Source organism: Megalobrama amblycephala, linkage group LG3, assembly GCF_018812025.1.
Source record: "Megalobrama amblycephala isolate DHTTF-2021 linkage group LG3, ASM1881202v1, whole genome shotgun sequence".
NCBI classification, from domain to species: Eukaryota; Metazoa; Chordata; class Actinopteri; order Cypriniformes; family Xenocyprididae; genus Megalobrama; species Megalobrama amblycephala.
Window position 1 is genome coordinate 34,980,172 of NC_063046.1, and position 14,015 is coordinate 34,994,186.

The following is a 14,015-nucleotide window of genomic DNA, read 5'->3' on the forward strand; positions in this document are numbered from 1 at the left end:
CTGTACATGAATACTTCTTTTTATCTTTCAATAGATGATTTTTCATTGTCTTTCAAAGTACTTATTTTATTTATCTCTTAATCTGGCTATAATGCAAAGTTTTACCTATTAACTCCAATTGACAGGCTTTTTCTTTTGAGTCACCTTTCTGAAGGAAGGGAGGGTTTTCTTGTGGGTGTATTTGGGGGTGTGTTGTGGGGTCTGCCGCCTTTCCCATCAGGCTGGGAGTCCCTCATGCTTCCTGTGCGAGAGTCTCCATGACCCCCTCCACGACCTCCACCTCGTCCCAGACGTCCACGGTGATCGGGCTGTCTCAGAGATGTCCTAGGCTTTGCTACAAAGGAGACAAGACAATATCTAAATCAAAAAAGTATTATACAAAATATAACCATAGCTAAAAATAATACACATAGTTTTGGGCCTATTTGGCCCCATCCACAGAGAATTTGAGTGTCCTGTGACCAATTTACAGACAGTGTATGACAGGATTTGTCTCCTTTGTGTCTTTTCTTGGTTGTAACAACAATTTCTGACAACATACTACACACTTCCTCACATGGACAGTATTATTGCAGGATTACACTGTTTACAATGGCACAAAATCCTTCCCCTCCAATGGGTTGTTAACTGCTGTGACTGGATCACTGAGACAGTGAGTGGAACCTGAGACCAGATCAGTCCGATTCATGCTGATTTAATGCACCTGTTCAGTGGATTTACTGAAAAAAATCCAAAGAACTCAAAAGAACAATTTGTTCACGAAACAGATATCACTGCTTCTCTCATGAATGCATCAAAGAGAGCTATGTCAAGATTTTCAGTGAATTATGGCTTAGATATGCGTCTATGTGTCCGTTCATTACAAAAACTGTAATACAGCTTCAAAAGACTTGGAATATTGTGCATGAATCATATGGACTACTTTTATGGTGCTTTTGCTCCTTTTGTGCTCCGTTTCTAATCTGTGTTTCATGGAAGAAAAAAAAACATTTGTGAACAACACGAGGGAGATTAAACTATAACAGAATTTAAAATTTTGGTGTGAACTATCCCTTTAAAGAATTCATTACAGCAACTATAAAACATCAGGTTTTATACAATCTAGCTGATGCATTTAAGTATTGTAAGCAAGAGCAAACATATGTCAGTGTGCTTGACAAACAATCAGAGCACTTTATCAGATAATCTGTAAGGAATTACTCTGCACATTCTCCAACAAAAGAATTATGAAGTTTCTGGAAACCCACAGCATTATCACTAGAAATCAGGACATGAAAACAAAGCATATGAAATGCAACAACCATATCAATCAACCAAAGACTATGAATTAAAACCCATATTGTCTCGTACACATTCAGCATGACATCATACCACTTATCTGTAAGAGAATGACATCATACCTTCCAACCCGAAAGTAAACCCAGCTGACTGCTTCCTAAAAGTGCGAGCCGTCCAACTGGCCTAGCATGGAGAAGTGGCAGCAATTTAACACCTTTATCACTGTCTACAGCACTCCTGAGATAAGCGTTCCACAGGCTGATAGTTTCTACAAGACAGCGGATGGTGAGCTAAGAAGAGAGAGACAGGCAGAGCATCACCACAGCAGCTGCAGTTGAGTCATTAAATAACAAATAAGGGATAAAGAAACGGTTTCAAACAATCCTCCCCTGAACAGCCACGCCAGCTCTGCTATACCTCTTCACAACACTGCAGTCTCCAGACCTCCCTCTCTCCCTCTCTCTCTCTCTAGGTCAATACAGATGCCTGTTTTCTGCTGTATCACGGCAAGCCAAGTCAGTACTGAGTCACTGATCAAGGGACAGCGTGAGCATGAAAATGCCGGAGCAGACAGTGAGTTCACAGTTCCCAGAACAGCCGCAACCTGTAATCTCAATGATCTAATGCAGAGTTTTATTCTTAGTACACCCAGAATCATGCTCACATCCTCAGAGGAGTTTAAATAGGCCATATGCACAACCAATAAAGACACGAGATGCACAGGACATTAGATAATGTCCTTTATATAATAAAGTCTTCGGGATAACACGTTACAAGAAGCGATGCGTCCACATTGGCAATTCTGTAACAAAAATGTAAACTAAAATATAAACTGAAAAAAAAAAGTTATAAAATATACTTGGTCTACTTGGTATGTCATGTACTTACTATATTTTTAATTACACATTTGTTGTAAGTTACAAAGTTGTAAGTTGCAGTTTATTACATTTAACAACAAACTATCAAGTACTTTTTATATGATAATCAATACATCAAAATAAGTGTACTTCTTTAAGGCACGACAAAAGATTATCCAAACACAATGATTTAACTTTTAGCATACATCCTCTATATAGCGTCTTCTGGATAACACAATAAAAGAAGTGTTGCGTCCGTCCACCATTGAAATAAACAAAACTGATGAAAGTCTCACCGTTCAGCAAAAGAGGAGCTGCAGGTTTGACTCTCATTTGACAGTTCACCATCTGAGGACGGCCGGTCTTCTTTGCCGTGCGCTGACGGGCCGCAAGCTTAGCAATGTGGGCCATCTCGTTCCCTGTGGTAGCATGGCACACCACCTGTGGGGTTTTAACCATTTAACATTTTAGTATTCACATATACCTGCTGAATTAGTCAATTTCAAAAGATAAGTGAGAGTCTTACCTCTCCAGACTGCCCTTTATCCAGTTTCACGACCGAAGGCATGCTGTGCAGGAGGGCATCCAGTGTGGCATAGCCCATCTGTTTATGCGGTATGAGCTCACCCGTCAGGTCTTTATATTCTACCTGCAGGTCGGACAGTGACACACCACTCTTACTGGACTGGAGCACCGCCCGTATCATCTTCTTCACCAGTTCCTCATCTGCCATCTTAAAAACAACAAAAAGTCACAGTGTTGGATGTGGTCTTGATTCAAACCATTCAAAAGTTTCGGGTTGGTAAGATTTTTTAATATTTTTTGAAAGAAGTCTCTTTTGCTCACCCATGCTGCATTTATTTGATCAAAAATATAGTAAAAACAATAATATTGTGAAATAGTTAGGGTTTTATTCTGTTCTGTGGACTGTTTATTTGCTGTTCTCCTTCCGTTTAGTTCCTGAAATTCCTTTCTGTTTCCTAAGTTACTTATTATGCCCTAGTTTGTTTCCATAGTTGCTTATTAGTTTCACCTGTGTCTCATTCAGCTCCATTTGTTTTCCCTGTGTATTTAAACCCTGTGTTTCAGTTTCCCCATGTTTTTCCTGTGATTATTCCAGTGTTTTGTATAGTTTAATAAATACTGTTTTTTATATCCTCTTCGTCTTCTTCGTGCGCTGCTACCATTCTATTTTAATATATTTTAAACTATATTTTTTCCCTGTGATTGGCAAAGCTGAATTTTCAGCATCATTACTCCAGTCTTCAATGTAACATGATCCTTCAGAAATCATTCTAATATGCTGATTTGCTGCTCAAGAAACATTTCTTATTATTATCAATCTTGCAAACAGTTGTACTGCTTATTTTCGTGAAAACCGTAATGTTTTTTTTTCTTCAAGATTCTTTGATGAGAATTTATTCACAATAGAAATAGTTTGCACCAATAGGAAAGTCGTTACAGTCACTTTTGATCAATTTAATGCATTTTTTCTTAATAAAAGTATTCATTTCTTTTTAAAAAAATACATTATACTGAAACTTTTGAATGGTAGTGTACTCTACATTTACACTTGATATCAATTTCGCACCAATAGATAATTTTAAAGCCAATTTAGTCGGTCAGAGGTCACACTTGACTGTTAATCGATTTATGAGTTAAAGCTTTGGTCCTCCATTGATCTCCTCTATGTTGAAGAGTGTTATTGATTACAACACATAGAAAGCTACTGGACAACAATGACCTTACCTAATAGCTGATAGCGTTTAGAGTAGATCACATCAGGTCTTGTTAATCCAAACCAACCAATGGCTAGTAAGATCATGCAATTGCAGTACTTTTGTCAATTCATGTCATTTTATTCTTTCGTGGATATGGTGGTATTGCTGATGTGACTAATGAATTCAGCAACGCACACTGCCTTCTGGACTAGCCGGTCACAACCAGACAGTTACTCAGCACAAATGATAATCACATTCACGCTGCTTATTCTTTTTATTATCTTTCACAAAAGCAAGAGTCAGAGCCAACCCCAGCAGTTTAAATCAGCAAGTATGCATAAAGATCACATTAAAAACCAAAAGAACAATTTAGCATACTTTTAAAAATAGTACTTATTACATAAATAATAAACTTTAAAAGAATATACTTGAGTGTGATCTGAATGTAATGTTTTCGCACACTTAATTGCATATTGCAATTAAATTAAAATGTATTAAGTTTAAATTTATTAAATGCAACTAGTTAAACTAGTTGTGCTTTTTTGAACCACTTAAGTGGGACATATGTAATTTCATAATTACATATATTGTCTTTGAAATAGGGTTAAAGTGTACTGTTGAATATACTGACAAGCATTTATTTAAACTAAAATATACTTTAATGTAATTTCTATTGAGACTTCTATATCATGCATTTAAATATTTTTATAGTTACACATGCAATGATTAAGTTGCAGTTTAGTACATTTATATATTTTATATTTATACTTCAACACACAAAAATTGTACTTCTTTAAAGCACAACAAAAGTTTACGGTTAAGTAAAATGTTAACACTTTATTTTAGGCGTTACATGTAGTTCCTATAATAATTACTATATAAATTATGCATAATTACATGCAACTAACCCTAAACCTAATCCTATAGTAAGAACATGTAGTTAATTAATATTACTCTGCACTTAGGCCTAAATGTACAATTACACTGTAACACAAACACTAAAATAAAGGGTAACACTTTATTTTACAGAGCCGAGCCGTAGTTACGTGTTACTACATGTACTTACTATATTAATAACAGTAAAGTATGCATAATTACAAGTAACTAACCCTAAACCAAACCCTAACTGTAACTCTATAGTAAGTACATGTAGTACCCAGTACTTGTTTGAGTAATTACAATATAACTACGGCACTGTAAAATAAAGTGTAACCAGTAAACTTTTAATTTGACATCATTACAAAGTGCACTTTTTAGTGTGCTTAAGTGTGTTCAGAAACAGTCATGAAAGTGTACTTTCTTGAAGCAGAGTTAAGAGGCCTTTTATTTCATAAACATTATTAACCACACTTTTTGCCACAGGGGTAAGACTGTTGTTATGCACAGAAGCAAAAATACAAGTGTTTAGGTAAGTGCTGGAGTGTTTTTGTTGTCAAATTTAGGAGACCAAGGTATTTGTAGTGTATTCTTTACCAAAAAAAAAAAAAATTGCAACAAATGCCATACTAAACTATGAAGCTCCAGGGAGTTGACATGACATGTCAAGTAGGATATCCGTGTTAAAATGTCCGTGTTATTTGCCAACACACCTGTAGCACGACGAGAGCATCTATCGCGTAAAATGAAAGAGAAAGTAACGAGAAGCGCCAGGGCAGTGCTCGTGTTCACTATACACGTTTGATACGCTGACGTGCGGCTGTGTTGAGGACAGATAGAGACACACCCTTTATCGTGGACAGCGGTCGCCATCAAAACACTTTTATATATTAGGCCTATTATTTCACAAAGATATTTTATAGTAAGATGACTTGATTTACTTAAAGTTATATGTAAGATAGTGTATTTACAGCAGGATAGCTGGCATACAATGAATGCATCATCTTCAGTAAACATTTGGACCGACCAACTACTGTCGCGAGCGTTGTCCGCTCCCTTCGGCAACGAAATCCCAAATATCTCACTATAAACTTGTTTTACATGCGTTTCACCTTTATTTCACTGATTTGAACCGGGTGATTATTCGCAGAGTTTAGCTCACTGTCGATCAAAGTTACAATAGTAGCAATAAACTGACACTCGGACGCGCTTATCTCTTCCACCAAAGCTGCTTAAATATAAAGCGGCGAGTCCATACATTTCCACAATGTCTTAAGTCTTACCGCTCTATATGGATGTGGGTCGGTCAGGCCGGTTTAGATGACAGCGACTGGCTCTTTGACACTAGCCGGTGTCCTCCTCGCGGTCTGTCCCGCAGGCAGTGTGTGGCAGTCCCGCTGAAAGCTCCTCGCACCATCCCATCTGTAATTACTCACACCCCGCATGCGCACTACACACAGAATGAGCAGGTACAAGAACTGACAGCTTTACTGTACTGTACATAATGCAAACAATACTTTCGCACAGATCTTTTTTTCTGCCGTGCCCTTCATTGTACTGTGTTCTGTTGTATTGTAGCTATGTAGCCTACGGTTCATTTACTGTGATAACAGCATTCAAGGGTGTTTCTGCAACTACGGGCACTTTTGACTGTCCCATTTTTTTAAAAATCAACCTCTATGAATTTACATTTTAACCATCACAGTCTGTAATACATATAAAAATGTACACAAAATTGAATGTAGTCGTTAAGATTTTAATCTGGAACATGTTTATTTTTTTTGTTTTTCGGGTCATCTTCTTACAAATGGTCCTTACCGCAACATTACAATAACGTTCATTTTATACATTTTACTTTATTAATTTCTAAAAAAATGTAATATATTTAAATAGCTTTTTCAAATTTTATGCAGTTTTGTAAATACTAATGTAAAAAAATAATATACAAAATAGGGAATTTCATGTTTTTTTCTATGCCATGTAAAAAAAATTACAGTAACCTTAGATGTCAATTGTTTCCATACACACAAAATATAACATATTTAACTTTTTATGACAGATGTTGCAATTTCAATGTGTAACTCATTTCAACTTAAGTGTTAAAATATTTTTTTGCAAATGAAACTGTAAAAAAAAATAGAAATAGGGCAGTGCTGCGGTAATGACATCTTGTGTCGGTAAGGACACAATGTTAAAGTGCCACGAAATCAAAAACAGGCTACTGTAGAGACCAACAGTGAAAGAAACAAACAAAAAGAAATGAACAGACATTGCATGTGTAAGATAGTAGCAGTTTTGTAGTAAATAACACTTTTAATGAACTATTTTAACTCTTTCAACTGCTTCGGAAATTAACTGCATCTCTTTTAACTGCATCTCACCACAACGTTACATTTTTGTACCATACCGAGTTACATCTCATTTCAGACTGAGAAGTAATCTCATTGTAACATTTAGGCTTTTGGTACATGTACAGGTAACTAATTAAAACGAGAACAGAGTTCCTTCCAAACTGAGTCAGTAAGCTTCATGTGTCTTGCTGTCACTGGTTGTGGTTCTGGCACAAGCCCAACAACATTCTCATGAGTGTACCAGATCACATCATCCTTCATTGGCCAGAAAAACCTATTGGCCCCAACCCTGTGCATTGTTTTGACCAAAGCACAACTTTGAGTATCAACATCTTGGATGATGCCTGGATATGGGTCATTGTCATACACAACGACACACCATTTACCAATCAGCCCCTCGTTGACATCAGAAATGGTTTTTATCGCCATGGGAGACAGTTTTTATCTGCCCACTTTCCTTTCTCTTTTTGTAGCGCTCTTTTTCCTTCTGCAGATAGTCTGCATATCTCTCTGGGTCTTTTTTCATTTCCTCTCTGCATTTTTTTGATCGTACTGTTGATGAATTTGGTCTCATCTAGGGTTAAACAATGGCATGTTATACTAATATATATACTTCAGTACTAATAATATACTGAATATTTGTAATTTAATATACAGTAAGCATTGAATTTGTCTGTACCGCAACACAAGGTCTTTACCGCAACACCTACATTTGCTGCGGTAAAGACATGTTGCGGTAATGACATTTTGGCTAATATTTTAGCTAATTGCAGCTAGCAAGGCCTACTACACTAGTTTTAACTCTTAGCATCTTAATATACATGAATTTAACAGTAATATACATTTATTTTTAAAATTTAGTTCAAAATACACAATTATTAAGCTGAATGGTAAGGACGCACAATAAATACTATGTAGAAAAGATGAGGTTTACCTTAATTTTTTGGCATCTTCTGAGTGAAGTAGTGTGGTGGCCCAGTCTGTCAGCAATGTGATCATGTGATAATTTCTGTTTCCATAGAAACTAGACTTGTTTGTGTTTGATAAAATTTCATAATAAAAGCTTTTCTTCATTGTCGCGGTAAGGACTCAAAAGTGTGGGACAGGCACATTTAGTTAAAAAAATCATAAAAGTGATCAGTAAATAATACAAAGAATTTTAAGATGATTTAAATTAATCTGTATATTCAACAATTCCATTTGAAATAATGTCAAATTGTAATTAAATTAGCTTATTTTATGTATCTCAACATTGAGACCACAGGTGTGGGACATTAACAAAAATGGTGTTTTGAGCTATAAATGCTTCATAATATTATATTAAATCACATTAATTAGTAATCATATTTTTTGTCAAGGTGTGTAATGGCAATGAGAATATATTTATAAAGCATCACATGACAAATTTTAACATAAATCTAAAATTTCACTGCTGGGACTTAAAAGTGCCCGTAGTTGCAGAAACACCCTCAAATGTTTGGGATTTCTTTGTTATCGTTTTATACTCTTAAACAGTGGGGCTTGAATTCTTTCAGTTGGTCGAAAAACGATTTCGTTGTTCAGGAAAATAACGTTTGCTGGCAATTTGCTGTGATTAACGTAGAAAAATAGCGAATCCATGTGCCGTTGTCAGTATCAATTATTTGAAGCTTTTTTAAAAGCATATTCTAATCCTAACTGAACGTTAAATTGTTGACAGCAGTTTTGCAGGCTATTTTATCAAAACAGCAAGCAGTTGGTGGATGTCAATGTTGCGAACTAATAACCAATGAGAAGTCTTCCACCAGAGGGCGCTTGGCGGTTCAGAAACCCATTCAAACTTCAGGAGGTCGTTTAATACAAAGAAAGGCTTCTGATAAGCAAATAGTAATACAATTCGATATCTTTATGAACTAATTTGAATCTCTTAAACGATTATGAATGGGTCCATTACCACCAGGGCTGAGAAAATTAACAAGTAGCCTATTTCGAGACAATCTAAAGCTTTAATAAACGTTTGAATAATCATTTATATCCCTTAGATCTGAAAAATGACACTGTGAAACGTCAAACCTAGGTCTAATGAATTTAAAATATATAGTGATTAGTTAAAATAAAATATAAAATCAGACATTACCCAGAACTCTAAATTGCCTGATTAATCTCCATAATACATTTGACTTGTTTTTTTTTTTTTTTATCTATAGTAGGCCTACCCTCCTCATTTAAAGGCAACTGTACAGACCAGAAATCAATAAAAAAAAAAAAAAAAATTATGGCAGTTTCTCAGCTATTCAATTTGAGGATATTTACACTTTTATCTGAAGAAACTGCCAATGCATTGAAGCCGGTGTACATTTTATCAGTTCATGCATGTTCAGTTCTGGGTATCAAACCCATGATTTTGGAGTTGTTAGTGCCATCCTCTACTGTTTGAGCTCGAGGAAAACACAAGTGCTTATCCACACTTCTGTTTAAAATGTTACATTTTTCTTTTCTTTTTTTAATGATTAAACAAATTACAACACCCTATTTTTTATATAGTCTTGTGATAGTCTTTTCTTCTGTATTTTGACATGCACTGATCGGCCACTTACCGGTAACACAAATATCTAATCAGCCAATCACATAGCAACTCAATGCATTTAGGCACATGGGGTGTGTCTCAATCAGCTCCCTAGTTCAGCAGTGAGGACAGGGCACTGATCAAGGAGTCGACCATTTATTTGGAAGAACATTCATATCAATGGTTAAAACACTTTACACTAATCCTTTTGCAGTTGTATTAAAGGTGCCATCGAACTGATACCTCAGCATAGTTGAATAACAAGAGTTCAGTACATGGAAATGACATACAGTGAGTCTAAAACTCCATTGTTTCCTCATTCTTATATAAATCTCATTTGTTTAAAAGACCTCTGAAGAACAGGCGAATCTCAACATAACACCGACTGTTACGCAACAGTCGGGATCATTAATATGTACGCCCCCAATATTTGCATATGCCAGCCCATGTTCAAGGCATTAGACAAGGGCAGCCAGTATTTACGTCTGGAGCTGCACAGCTGAATCATCAGACTAGGTAAGCAAGCAAGGACAACAGCGAAAAATGGCAGATGGAGCAATAATAACTGACATGATCCATGATAACATGATATTTTTAGTGATATTTGTAAATTGTCTTTCTACTGTAAATGTTTCGTTAGCATGTTGCTAATGTACTGTTAAATGTGGTTAAAGTTACCATCGTTTCTTACTGTATTCACGGAGACAAGAGCCGTCGCTATTTTCATTATTAAACACTTGCAGTCTGTATAATTCATAAACACAACTTCATTCTTTATAAATCTCTCCAACAGTGTAGCATTAGCCGTTAGCCACGGAGCACTATCAAACTCATTCAGAATCAAATGTAAACATCCAAATAAACACTCTACTTACGCGATTAGACATGCTGCATGACGAACACTTTGTAAAGATCCATTTTGAGGGTTATATTAGCTGTGTGAACTTTGTTTATGCAATGATAGAGTCGAGAGCTCAGGAGGGGGCGGAGAGCGTGAGCAATTAAAGGGGCCGCAGCCTGAATCTGCAAAATGTCTTACATTACCACCCATTCCTCATATTCAATGGCATGACACAACATTTACATATTTAGGATTAAAAATTACAATTTTTTCTAATATATCACATATGAATTATGACAAACTTAAACTTTAAATCTTGGCTGATATGCAAAGATGGTCTAATCTCAAAATGTCTTTGCAAGGTCGAATTTCAATAATAAAAATGAATGTTCTTGGTAGGTTGAATTTTCTTTTTTCTTCTATGATTCCTTTACCTCCACCTGTAAACTATTTTAAGGAGTTGCAATCTCAGATCTCTAATTTTATTTGGGATGGTAAAAAAAAACCCTGTATCCACCTCATACTCTTCAGTTGATGAAATCATCTGGTGGTTTGACACTGCCCGACTTCGAACTGTATTATTAGTCCTTTCAGGTGAAATCGCTTAAAATTTGGTGTGATAAAGACTCTGTACTTCCCTGGCGCCAGATGGAACAAGAACTTGTAAATCCTCATAGAATTGAAGATCTGTTATTTGCTGGACTTAAACCTAAATCAGCACATGAATTATTTGAGCCAATTATAGGCCACTCCCTGCAAGTTTGGTCAGCTGTTCACTAAACTCTGTGATCGCTCCCCCATCTGGTATAACTATAATCTACTGCAGAACTCTGGCCCATACTTCAATGCAAGCTGGGCTTCCAGGGGAGTTTACATTTTGCAAGATTTGTATGGAGAAAACGGCTTAAAATCATTTCAGGACCTTAAAGTAAGATACTCTCGTCCTGGTTTTTCCTGGTTTTTGTACCTACAATTGAGATTAGCAATTAAAGCCCATGGAGTCCCGCCTGTTCACCCACTGAGTCTGTGGATTAATCCAGGAACATTGTGCACTGGACTGGATCTAGAATATATGCACAATTATTCTCAAAACGTGATTAAGCTCTGGGTGTGACTGAATCATGGAATCGTGACCTTAAAGAGAGAGGCATGGAAATGGACTGGGGGAATATATGGAACAATGTGTTTGTTTCTTCAAGAAATCCTGCGCATCAGTTGATTCATTTTAAGTTTGTTCAGAAATTTTATCTTTCCCCATACAGACGTTTTAAAATGAAGCTTACAGATACCCCAGTTTGCACAAAATGTAATTTGAATACGGTTGGCGCTTACCTGCACATATTCTGGGATTGCCCAGATGTCTCTAATCTTTGGTCCAAAATGGCAGTATTTCTTGTAGATATTCTGAAGTTTCCAATTCTTAAACTGCTCACCCTATTTTTATTTAATGATGATTCTTCATTTAGAATTACTACTAATTTGGCTTCTAAGAACATTATATTTGCAGGTTTAACTGCCACTAAAATATGCATTCTTGGTTTTCTCCTGGACCCCCTTCAATAAAAGAAAGGTTTAACTATTTCAGAGACATTGTTCTTATAGAAAGATCACTGGCTGTCATTCATAAAGAATGTAGCTCCATTTTAGATGTTTGGGATAAAGTTGTTGTTGCACTCTTGAAACCACCTGTTTTTTCTCAGGTTTAGCACATAATCTAAATGGGTCTTAACAATGGGCCTATCTCTCTCTCTTCTGTTTATGTAATGTATTTTTTTTCCCCAAGGCTTTGGCAGTTGTATATATGTTGTATATATTTGTATATAAATTTTACATTTTATGTTAAATCCAAATAAAAAGAGGTCACAAAAAAAAGGAGTCGACCCTTTTAAGGTTTCAATTGCAAAACCCTACCAGTGCACTGAAACCTTTGCTCCCTAAAAAGTCCCAGAATGCACTGTGAAAACCAGGGAGCATCGATTCTCACTATGTTCTCTCTACACATAATGACAGGAGATAGATGGTTTTTACAATACAAACCATTATTTAATAACATTTCAGCATAAACATACATCGCTAGACAGGTAATAAACATAATGTACTCTAAATAACAAAAAATGTTTCAGTTCTGCTGTTGTTCATAAATACCAGTAGTGGTGTTGTATAATGAGGACGTTGTCATGTCTCTGGAAATAGAGTGTCCCAATGTGTAGTGAGCTAGGGTCCGTAATGTCCTTATCAATTGCCCAAATTCATGTACACGATATACTAATATACGACCTACACTGTAGGAAGCTGGGGAGCTGATTGTGATGCACTCTTGGTCAAGACAATCTGCAAAAGTTCAAACTGAGCATCAGAATGGGGAAGAAAGGTGATTTAAGTGACATGAACGTGGCATGGTTGTTGATGCCAGACGGGCTGGTGTGAGAATTTAAAAAACTGCTGATCTACTGGGATTTTCACGCACAACCATATCAGAGAATGGTCTGAAAAAGAGAAAATATCAAGTGAGTGGCAGTTCTGTGGGGGAAAAAGCCTTGTTGATGCCAGAGGTCAGAGGAGAATGGACAGACTGGCTCGAGCTGATTGAAAGGCAACAGTAACTCAAATAACCACTCGTTACAACCAAGCTCTGAAGAAGAACATCTCTGAATCCACAACATGTCGAACCTTGAAACAGATGGGCTACAGCAGCAGAAGACCACACCAGGTGCCACTTCTGTCAACTAGATCTGGAAACTGCAACAATTTGCATGGGCTCACCAAAATTGGACAAAGAAAATTGGAAAAACATTCTGATTGTAGGGTCAGAATTGGTGTAAACAACACAAAAGCATGGATCCATCCTGCCTTGAATCAACAGTTCAGGCTGATGGTGGTGGTGGCGTAATGGTGTGGGGGACATTTTCTTGGCACATTTTTGGCCCCTTAGTACCAAGTGAGCATCGTTTAAACACCACAGCCTACCTAAGTATTGTTGCTGACCATGTCCATCCCTTTATGTCCACAGTGGACCCATCTTCTTCACCAGATCTCAATCCAGTAGAGTACCTCTGGGTTCTGGTGGAATGGGAAATTTGCATCATGGATGTGCAGCTGACAAATCTGCAGCAACTGTGTGATGTTCTCATGTCAATATGGACCAAAATCTCTGAGGAATGTTTCCAGCACATTGTTGAATATATGCCATGAAGAATTAAGGCTGTTCTGAAGGTATTATAATAAAGTGTATAATAAAGTGGTCGGTTAGTGTAGAGTGGGACTTGACTTCATCTTCTTGGAACTGATTGGATCCTTGGAAGTTGGGTGTTGCTAACTAAATGGAGGCAGATCTGAATGCCTGTTTGCAGTCAGATGTGGAGGATATATAAAAACTTGAAACATTTATTTCTGTTACGTTCACGCCACGTCAGAATCACCATAATTACGAGATTTCAGGAGAGGTTAACGTTTTGATTGAAGATTACAGGTGCACATGAATTTTAAGAAAACAATTGTGTGCATGGATAAATCATTTATAATAAACACTGTAAAAAAAAGAAAATA

The 14,015-nt window shown here is 36.6% G+C and overlaps 1 protein-coding gene across 2 annotated transcripts in view; it reads right to left on the minus strand.

Annotated features, from left to right (window-relative positions):
• Positions 1 to 8,517, minus strand: part of tdrd7b (tudor domain containing 7 b) — a 29,352-nt gene extending 20,835 nt beyond the window's left edge. The window contains exons 1-5 of one of the 2 annotated variants that reach the window (XM_048185257.1): positions 8,018 to 8,517; positions 6,016 to 6,182; positions 2,662 to 2,868; positions 2,432 to 2,576; positions 145 to 334 (exon numbers count right to left, since the gene is read on the minus strand). In XM_048185257.1, coding sequence (XP_048041214.1) covers positions 145 to 334; positions 2,432 to 2,576; positions 2,662 to 2,868 — 542 coding nt within the window. In that variant the 5' untranslated portion in view covers positions 6,016 to 6,182; positions 8,018 to 8,517. Of the gene's footprint in view, positions 1 to 144; positions 335 to 1,400; positions 1,569 to 2,431; positions 2,577 to 2,661; positions 2,869 to 6,015; positions 6,183 to 8,017 lie in introns of those variants that run through there. The other variant, XM_048185258.1, reaches the window with a different exon arrangement.
• Between the last annotated feature and the right edge of the window lie 5,498 nt (positions 8,518 to 14,015).